We start from the raw sequence: 11,123 nt of genomic DNA, 5'->3' as shown, positions 1-11,123 counted from the left end.
CCATGAATGAATTCAACAGTTTGATAGATGGTTCTCGGGCAAATTACAGTATGGGGAATAGGCGGTTAAGTTATGTTACAATAAAAAAACGCCAATTTTCTCGAACAAAATTTTTCGTTTACAGTTTGTCAAAAGGTCAATATACTATCCATTTTTTTTGCTCATTTCACTGTTCAGCTAACTGTTCTAGAACAGTAAAACTGTAAAATCGGGAAGAAAATTGGCAATGTATATGTAACTGTGGCTTTATTGTGCAATATGGTTCAAAGGTAATATAATATACAGTTGTGATGCAGTTGAAATGTAAAATAAAACTAGCACAATATTCAAATAATTGAATTGTTTTTATTCAAACTACTACATAAAATAGAATTCATAAACCAAAATATTCTCATTTCACTCATCTTACCCCATGGAGTGCTGCAGTAAAAGCATGTAAAACATATATACGTACAAATTGAAATAGTTTAAGCGGGTTTCCTTCTCGAGCTTCCAATCCGGCGGTTCGTAAACATCCTCTTTTCATTCTTTTAATAGAATACCAGCTCGACGTGACCATCACTACGGATAATCCTCAAACTCCTAGCTTCGTACTCAGATTTGTACCAGTTAGTCACCTCGATAACATCGTTGACCGGGTCGAGCCGATTTGGATCACCTCCTTATGCATCCGTATCGCATTGTGTAGGAGCGGTAGCACCGGAAGGGCTTCTTTTAGGGTAATAAGATGCTGGTTGAGATATGCTATAGTGTTGTAGGTGCGCAGCTTTGAAATAGCCACCACGTTCGACTTGTAAATAGGTCCTAAAAGGGAAAGAAAATTCGTAAATGTTTAAAAAAAAAAGTTTAGTTTTCGAGGGAAAAACTTATCAATTTCTCTCAAAATGCATTTCCGATACCGGTGCAAAATAAACACGGAAGACTTCAGCAAACAAGAATACGGACCAGATAGGATGGAAAGTTGACTGGGTTGCAGACCTCGCTTCAGACTGTTTCGAATCCACTGTGGGAGTTTTGAAGGGGTTATATTAGTAAATAAACATGAATTTCCATTACTTACTGGAGGAATACCCTTTCGAGCTGCTGGATTTTATGGTGAATCCTAAAAAACTTATGGTACCAACCGATTTTTACTGTGGATACGAATCGTTGAAGGCAAATTTTGCTCTTCTTTTGCACTTTGTGAAAAACAAAACAAACAGCTTGCTGCATTTTTCAGTATAATGTCGCACACACAAACTAATGTGTGGAACTGTTTACCATACTGTTGTCTATGAGTAAAACATAATATAGTGTGCATGTGTTAGTTTGATGTTGAAACCCAAACACCAACTGTTTGACAGAATGTGGGCTAATATTTCGACTATTCCTTGCAACATATCTTTCAACAATGTGTGGACATCATAACATATTGTGACTTTTTGCTATGGGTTTGAAAAACCGTGCTATACAATCCAATGCTTCAGGTGTCATATTGTTGGACGTAAAGGAGACTGTTTGTGGTAAACTGACTCTAAGTGGTAGAAGACATTTACTGTTTGGACCTCAAGGCAGAATGTTATTTTCTATGCGGGCCGCTATGGTCGAAAATCTCTAGATCGGTATCCCACCACGATCTTTACTCCTTCATTGATCGGCTCCCTGCAACGATCTTCTTTGGACCGGCACCCGCCACAGTCAAAAATCTCTTGATCGGCAACTCGCCACGATCTTTACTTCTCCATTGATTGGCTCCCTGCAAGCAACAATCTTCCTTGACCGGCACCCGCCACACGGAGAAACCGAAAAACTCAAAATTAGGTACTTTTAAACTCAATTTTGAGTTCTTTTTCGTCTCCCTTTTCATGCGCTCTTTCTAATGTTGTCAAAGAGTGAAGAGAGAAACAGCCCAACTTTTGCAGTTCAGTGCGTCAAGCCAAAACTGAGTTTCTAGCTCAGTACTCAAATTTGAGTGAATACAACCTAGTCAAAATTTCGGTTGGGTGAAAAAACCTAAAATTAGGTATTCCTTTCACATGGAAGCAAGCGGGAACAACCCAACAAAAATATCGATTCCATCAACTCAAAAGTGGCTTGACGCACGCAACCCCGAAGTTGAGTGGAAAGAACTCACTTTTGGGTAGTTTCGTCTCTCCGTGCACGGTCGAAAATATCTGAATCGGCAACCCTCCAAGATCTTCATTTTTTCATTGATCGGCTCCCTGCAACGATCTTCCCTGGACCGGCACCCGCCACGGTCGAAAATCCATCAGACCGGCAACCCGCCACGGCCTACGGACTTGTTTTTCCACTGATAATCTAATCATATTCCTCATAAATGCAAAAATCCCCAAGCAAGATCAAACATAGATCCGAATAAATCATATCGGCCATGCCCGACCGACACACCAGTTTCTAGAAAAACGACAACGATTAGTCACAGACAAACAGACGTAACACCTTGAACGATTTTCAAGGAAATCCATCGCCCAGTTCACACTACCATCACCTGGTGGCAAAGCTGCACGAATCACTGTGTTGTGCAATATCGTCAACAGAAGGTGCTAGTGTGAAACGTCAAACGCATAGAAAAACGATGCGCGCGCCTCTGGTTGTGAAAGCCACAACTATGAAAATTGAAAATGATCGTTAAAAGCGTGGTCGATGAAAATTTTGCAAGTGTTACGTCTGTTTGTCTGTGGATTAGTTGTAACTAATCTGAAAACTATGCGCGTTGTGTAAACATTGTGACATCACCGTTTTCTTCTCCACTGATCGTTTTCTAATACATTGGACATTTCTCGAGGCTTGAAAGCACCGATTGAGGTGTTCTGTGACCAGGACTATGAAGGTGGCGGTTGGCTGGTATTTCAAAATCGATTCAATGGAGCAATTGATTTCTATCGGCCCTGGGCTGAGTATAAGGAAGGGTTCGGTGCATTGGATGGAGAATTCTGGCTTGGACTGGATAAGCTCCATGAGGTACGTAAAGTTTATTTCAACTGGTCTTTCAAGGTGTGTCATTATACAGCTTTTCCATGTATTCTTTTCAGATAACATATTCTGGTTCGTACGAACTGGCGATTCAAATGGAAGGCTTTGATGGAGAAAAAGCGGTTGCACGATATTCTGAGTTTGCGATCGGCAGTGAAGCGGAGTTCTACAACCTAATCAAATTGGGAACGTACAACGGAACAGCGGAAGACAGTTTAAGTTATCATTCAGGGGGGAAGTTCTCAACCTTCGATCGTGATAACGATGAACATGAGACACACTGTGCATCGGTTTACATCGGAGCCTGGTGGTATAAAGCGTGTCATTTGAGCAATTTGAATTCGAGATATGGCCCAACCGGTCAGCCAAATCGTATCGTCGTCTGGCGAAAGTGGAAAGGGGACTCGTACGCTTTGAGAAAGACTCGAATGATGATAAAATTGAAGTCGTAATTGCCTACTACCGTGTAGACACCAACCTTTGCGCATTTGGGTGATACTCACTCCTTTAAAGCCATTTTTTTCTACATTCATATTTTTCACACATGCCCACAATCACTAGCTAGTATTCCATGAAAAAAAGTTTGCATTATGCACCAACAATATTGTTTAACGATTTTTTTAAGTGCTTAAAGTTAGGCCCGAGGTTCGCAAAGTATTGGTGCGTTTACGGTAGATTTATTGTAACAATAAATCGTTTTCATCGATCAAGAGAAACTGAGTTTTTTTTTGTTAATTTCCGATAAAAGCTTGACACAAGTTAGTCTCTTCCACATTTTCATCAAAATCGAGCGTTTCTTGGTTTTTGATGTCTGTTTGAAAAATGTTAAAGCTGTTAAAAAAAGATTTCTCGTCAAACATTTCAATACCGTCAGTGGGGGTGTCATTGGGCCAAAATTGCATAGTACATCTCTTTGTAGGTCGTTACAACAATGTTTTAGCTCTAAATGAATGTTGTATTCGGTAGACACGTTCATTTTTATACTGTTTAGGATTGTTTAAAGTGAAAATGCTTTAACTTTAGTTTTGACAATGATATAACTTAAATTAAATTGGCCCAATTCCACCCCTTCTAGGGGGTGACATTGGGCCAAACACTAAAATTCAAACAAAACAGTTCAATGTGAGATAATATCGCTTGAAAATCGAAACTATCTAATATATAGATACTTGCCCACAACTTATCAGTGTCTAGTCACTTCAAAATAACATCACAGACAAACAAACGCGACAATTTTACCACATTCATTGTAAACGATCAACGTTCCTACACAATATATCCGCTACCCCATAAATATAACTCCAACTAACATTCTCAAAAGACGAAAGTAATATTTCTTTATCATCTGCCTATTAACTGATATGCGTGAATTTTAATTTTGCATGAATCTAACATTTATTTCCAAAATTTTCCATCGTATTATGCATAAAAAAATGTGAATACTCTCAGTCGTTTTAATTCACATTTATAAGGTTCTCGTACTGATTGCATTGCTTTTATATGGCCCAAAGTCACCCCGAAAACGAAGTATTTGTACTACAGCTTGAGTAAATAAGTTTTTTATGCAAAATAGCATACAAGACCAAGAAAATTTATTATACTTTTTAAAACAACTACCCAACACACCGAGAAAACAGTAATTTATTACATGTTCGGTTTTCAGCTGTTTTCTGCTGGGCATTTTAAAACAACGATATTGTACAGTACGCCTAACCATAAAATTCAGATCAAGTTTTCTTAATAGAAAATTGACTAAATGTGACTTTTTTCTGCATCGGATGGTCAACGCAAGTTATATTTACCGTTTACCATCCACTTTTTGATAATCACTTTGATAAATTTTAGTATTTTGAGCGAAACATCTTTTTTGATTTTTGGCCCAAAATTACCCCCCAGGCCCAATGTCACCCCGACTGGCGGTAGATTTTATGTGGCTCTCTTTGTTTACTCTCTCTCTCTTTCGATTATTATGACGTAATAGTAAAGTTATCCATCGGAACCTTCTTGATGTGCCCACGGTGCACAGTGGGAAAAAAATGGACCCAAAATCGCAACTTTTAGAAGCCGCTGGTTTGGAAAAGCATCAAATACCTATTTCTATGTAAAAAATGACAAGGAATCGAATGGTGGTGGTCTTGATTTGTGCAGACCACGGGAAAGGACCCATTTCGCCCCATTTTGCCCTTTTTTTTGCACGTTTTTAATGCAAAACGTAACAAAGTAGCAAAGATAAACCTCTGCCGCCGACATATAACCCGGGAAAACGTTAAATACTATAGTAGAGGTTGTTCTCAATTGAAGTGGAACATTTCCGTGCTGACCAGATCACTATAACGCCCCATTTCGCCCCACACTACTTATTAATTATGATAAAACTAGTTTTGTCCATGGATTTTCAAGCAGTTTTCGATGTTTCCATTCAAATCATAGCAATCATGATGCAAATATTCTTAAACAACTGGATAGAGTTGATTTCCACCATGGCAGAGCACGAGTTGTGACTTACTTTGCCCCAATTCTCCCTTATTTTCATGTTTCGGTGCTAAATTTTACCAAAAAGCAAATGAAGATCTCCGCTAACGATCTGTATCTATAAAAAATCGTTCAATATTTCAGTGAAGATGATCCACAATGAGGGTGGAACATTTTCATGTTGCCCATATCACTAATGTCCCATTTTGCCCAATATTCCTTAAAATCTATTAAAATGAGTTTTTTTAAGTTCTCATGATGTATTCGAAGCTTCCATGCAAATCATAGCAACCATGATGCAAATACTCTTAAAAAAAACTAGATAGAGTTGTTTTTCACCATGGGAGAGCACGAGATGTGACCTATTTTGCCCCAAATCACTCTAATTTTGATGTTTCGGTGCCAAATATGTCCAGAAAGCATATGATCTATCTAGCATATCTCCGCTGATGATCTCCATGAAAAACGTTCGATATTTCAGCAAAGATTATCCACCACGAGGGTGGAGCATTTTCAAGTTGCCCATATCACGATAATGTTCCATTTTACCCCATTTTCCTTCAAAACTAAGAAAAATTAGTTTTTTCATATATTTTCAAGCTGTTTTCGAAGTTTTCATGCAATAACATGAGATTATGATGCAAATACTCTTATAGGGTATCGGGATACTTCGTTGGCATAGTCCCCTCGTTCGGCCTATCTCAACGTTAACCAAAAACTCAAGCAAACACGCATAACTGGATATCGGAAAAGCTATGCGGCAAACAACTGTAACCTTTCGTTTCAATTTTAGCACTTTGGAGCATTAAAATTGAATGAAAATGTCTCTTTGTTTATCTTTTGTAGACGCCATGATTATTCGGCTTAGTGGGTAGTCTATACACATGATCATAAATGGCATGAATCTGGAACATTTCGAACTGTCTTTTCAATAACTGAACATTTGATGCGACGGTCAAAGACTCTATTTTGAACTTGTATATTTGTTTTCAACGAATAATAAATATTTTACAAATTGAATGTGGGCCGAATATTGAGGACATTTTTTTCACTATGTACCCAAATCTTGGCCCATCACTAAAGGAACGTCAAAACACCAATAAAGAGACGTCAACAACATTGATTGCGTAAGAACCAGAAAGAACGAACAGTAAGAAAGATTTTGTGTACAGTGAGTGTAAAAATATAACACAATAATAGGGTTGCGTTGTTACCGTTAATAAATTAAGAAAGAACTTTAGTTTAAGTAATTCATTAACAGTTTTTTGAAAATTTGGCTCCGAAAATGTAATTTACAAGTAAAGCGCTGTTTGCAGTTCAGAAGGAATTTCTCGGCCTATCTTGATGCATGGGAAATTCCTTGCCTGAATCGCCCAAGAAACCGTTTTTCTTCCATCGCAGTACGCAGTTGCGAAGAAATGACAATTCAAATGGCCGTCACCGTAGAAAGTTTCTGCCAGGAATCGCTCAAGAAGTTTCTTGAGCGATTCCTTTTGAACTCGAAACTGCGCTTAAGATTGGTGAACAAACAGAGATAACTAGTTGTCCCCGGCAAACTTTGTCTTGCCTACTGCGTTTTTTGACGTTTCAAATCGCTAGCTAAGCCCAAGTCCCCGTTTAAAATGTATGAAAAACCCGATTTTCAAAAACTCTCGATTTGTCCATGTTTTATGGCTCATAAACCTTCCTTGGGTGAAAACTAACAGAACAAAACTAAGACGACCCAAATCGGACCCTCCGTTCACAAGTTATGCGCGGTCCCACGTATGCCACTACATTTTTATATATATAGATACTTCAGCAGAAATATTGAAAAAATAAGATAATAAGTGGTTCTAGTGGATGGAAATCAATAGGCCAACGTTGTATCCACTAATAGGCCAATTTTTGTACCATAGACCAACGTTGCATACCATCGCATCGAATCTTTCCAAGTAAAATAAAGTAAATGCTTGAGTATTTACGTTAGTTTACTTCCATTTGGTCAAACATGCATTGCCTAGAGTGCGTAATAGGGTCAAAATATTATTTCTAGTGCTGTTAATTCATGAGTTATGGTCAAAATTGTCAAGGTGGCTTGCAAATTAGGCCAAGGAATGGTACATATACCCTATAAAGCTAGATAGAGTTTATTTTTACCATGGATGAGCAAGGGATGTGACCTATTTTGCCCCAATTCATTCTAGTTTTCATGTTTCGTTGCCAAATTTGACCAGAAAGCATATGAAGGTCTCCGTTGATGATCTACATCCATTATTATTCTAGCAAAGATTATCCGCAACGAATATGGAACATTTTCATGCTGCCCATATCACAATAATGTCCCATTTTACCCCATATTCCCTAAAAATTGAAAAAAATAGTTTTGATAGGTTTTCAAGCTGTTTTTGAAGTTTCCATGCAAATTATGTCAATCACGATTCAAATATTTTTAAGAAATGAGATAAAGTTGATCTCCACCATGTAAAAACACGGAATGTGACCTATTTTGTCCCAATTCAGTCTAATTTTCATGTTTCGGTGCAAAACTTTACCAAAAAACATATTAATGCAACTGTTGCTGATCTAAATCTTTTAAAAACGCTCAATACTATAGAAAAGATAATTTGATATGAGGGAGGAACATTACCGTGCTGTTAAGACCCCACATACCTTAAACATGCTGAAAATTTATGTTTCTCCATAGCTATTAGAGGTACTTTTATATCCTTGAAATAAAGAATATAAAGATGTTAATAAATCCAAGGCTTATGCAGTCTCTCACCAAAAAAAGAAAAAAAAACTGAACAACTCAATTGCATGCACACGTTTCCTTGATTCGCGTCGCCACGTTTATGTCCTAGATAAACTTGATTTACACCATGGCAAAGCACGAAGTGTGATCTATTTTACTCCGATTTGGATATGGATGAGGACGTTTCGGAAAAGACATCCGAATCTGATAACAGTGATCTTGAAGATTGTTAAGATAATTAAAAAAAAGTAGGATTAAGTTGCAAATATTTTTTTTATTTTGGTAACGTTCAATTACGTCCATGATTTGGGGTAGAGGGGGGGGGGTGTCTAGAAAAGTGACAGTACGTGTATTGGGTATAGGAAAAGTGCGTGACAGAGGGGGGAGGGGGGTCTAGAAATCCCAAAAAACGATGGATATATTTGAATCTTCCCTTTTCTATCTGCTACATACACTGCCGTGAATCGCATATCGGTCCCATTTGCATAGGAAATCCAGCAGAGATGGGACTGATATGCGATTCACGGCAGTACATGCGGAATTAACTGAATTGAATCCTCGATATTCTATAATAAAAACAAGCATCTCAATATTCTATAAACAACAGGGACAGCATGGCGCTCTTTCTAAATCTGTAGCAATTTCCAGAAACTTTCAATGCTTCTTCGAGAATCAACAGCAAGGTTGTTAATCGATAAATTATCGTTATCGTCGATAACGATAATTGCGTTCAACGTTATCGCTCACTGCGATGACGATACATTATCGCAAGATTTATCGGCCCTCGATAAATCAGCGCAAGTTAACTGCAGTTAACTTACGGGAGTTTTAATCATAGCAATCTTGGGTGAAAATCTTTGACAGCAACATACAGAGCTCCAATGATTCGAAAGTTACAGTTGTGTTTTCCATCGCAGATAATAAATCCTTCGGGAATTACCTATCATTGTGAATACCCCCAGGGATTCTACATAAGGAGTATTTCGACAGAGATTCTATCGGGACATTCGAAATAATTGATCCAATCGGGAATTCTTTTTCATTGCATTGGGAGCTCTGTCGGTGCCAGATTTTCTACCAAATCAGGCCAAACATGTCTAAAGGTCCTATCTGCAGAAGAGAGGCTCTCTTAGGTTTCCCTCTCTTTCGTTAATATATCAGCTGTTTATTTGTATTATGATTGTCTCCTTGCATTGAACGATGGTCAAAGCAATCGTCTTTTGATTTGTACTGCAAAAATAGTTGAAAAGTGTATCATTACATTGCAATAATTGAAAGAGAAAGTGAACAAAGAGAGCCTCTCAAATGCAGATAGGACCTATTGAAATGTTTGGCCTGAAATAGTTTTCCGAGAATTCTATTGCCACTATTTTATTGGGAGTTCCGCCAGGTGTTACTTTGGAATTCCCTCCCAGAATTCCTTTAATATTTCGCCAGAGATTCCGTCGTGTAATTTATAAGTTAAACAAGGGCTTTCATCAGCAATTCCACCAGAGAATTCCTTGCCATTCCAGCGGAATTTTGCCATAGAAGTCGGGAATTTCTTCCAAGATTCTATCGGGAATACCTACAGGGATACTGTCGACTGATTAACAAGGTGCAAGTATATTTTTTTCCGGGCTGTAACGTTGATACATAGCTAATTGTTATGATTAATAATATCCCACACTTAAACCATACACACGCCGCAGGAAAATTTCAGACTAAAATGTTTTTTTTTACTCAGCATTCAACAGTTAACTCGATAATTTTCGATAAATTATCAAAGTTACGATATCGATAACGATAATTCAACGCATTATTTATCGTTAACGACGAGTTATCGAATCACTGTCAACGAAGTCAAAGTTGGCGTTAACTTATCGGCGATAATTTATCGATTAACAACCTTGCAACAGATCATGTGTTTTTTTTGTTTAAGGGGCTGTCCACAAACCACGTGGTCATTTTTTTGGGACTTTTCAACCTCCAGCCCCCCCCCCCCGCGCGTGGTCATTAGTCCATACAAAAACTTTTATTTGTCCATACAAAATGGTCATTGGCCGAACCCCCACCCCCCCCCCCCCTCCTGACCACGTGGTTTATGGACAGCTCCTAAACATGTTTCTTAAATTACATTTTAAAATGTCTGGTATATGAGATAATGTGTAAGAATTTTATACCATATTTGTAAATAATGTAAAGAAGAGGTTATCATATGATTCTTGGTTAATGAAGCATGAAAATGTTTAAATTTGGCAACGAAACATAAAAATTAGAATGAATTGGGGCGAAATAGGTCACATCCCTTGCTCATCCATGGTAAAAATAAACTCTATCTAGTTTTATTTAAGAGTATTTGCATCATAATCTCATGTTATTGCATGAAAACTTCGAAAACAGCTTGAAAATATATGAAAAAACTAATTTTTCATAGTTTTGAAGGAATATGGGGCAAAATGGAACATTATCGTGATTTGGGCAACTTGAAAATGCTCCACCCTCGTGGTGGATAATCTTTGCTGAAATATTGAACGTTTTTCATGGATGTAGATCATCAGCGGAGATCTTCATATGCTTTCCGGACATATTTGGCACCGAAACATCAAAATTAGAGTGAATTGGGGTAAAATAGGTCAATCTCGTGCTCTTCCATGGTGAAAAACAACTCTATCTAGTTTTTTTTAATGAGTATTTGTATCATGGTTGCTATGATTTGCATGGAAGCTTCGAATACATCATGAGAACTTAAAAAAACTCATTTTAATAGATGAACAACATGAAAATGTTTCACCCTCATTGTGGATCATCTTCGCTGAAATATTGAACGATTTTTTATAGATACAGATCGTTAGCGGAGATCTTCATATGCTTTTTGGTAAAATTTAGCACCGATACATGAAAATAAGGGAGAATTGGGGCAAAGTAAGCCACAACTCGTGCTCTGCCATGGTGGAAATCAACT

The 11,123-nt window shown here is 37.8% G+C and overlaps 1 protein-coding gene across 1 annotated transcript; it reads left to right on the top strand.

Annotated features, from left to right (window-relative positions):
• Window positions 1-2,766: 2,766 nt before the first annotated feature.
• Window positions 2,767-3,577, top strand: LOC109621611 (microfibril-associated glycoprotein 4; the record flags this gene model as incomplete). The annotated part of the gene is made up of 2 exons (XM_062858373.1): window positions 2,767-2,961; window positions 3,033-3,577. Coding segments are annotated over 2 exons (588 nt in total), but the record flags the coding sequence as incomplete, so codon positions are not given.
• Window positions 3,578-11,123: the final 7,546 nt, after the last annotated feature.

The sequence above is a fragment of the Aedes albopictus genome, chromosome 1, assembly GCF_035046485.1.
Source record: "Aedes albopictus strain Foshan chromosome 1, AalbF5, whole genome shotgun sequence".
NCBI lineage: Eukaryota > Metazoa > Arthropoda > Insecta > Diptera > Culicidae > Aedes > Aedes albopictus.
The sequence above is the reverse complement of the archived record's forward strand: the minus strand, read 5'-3'. Positions and strand labels throughout refer to the sequence as shown.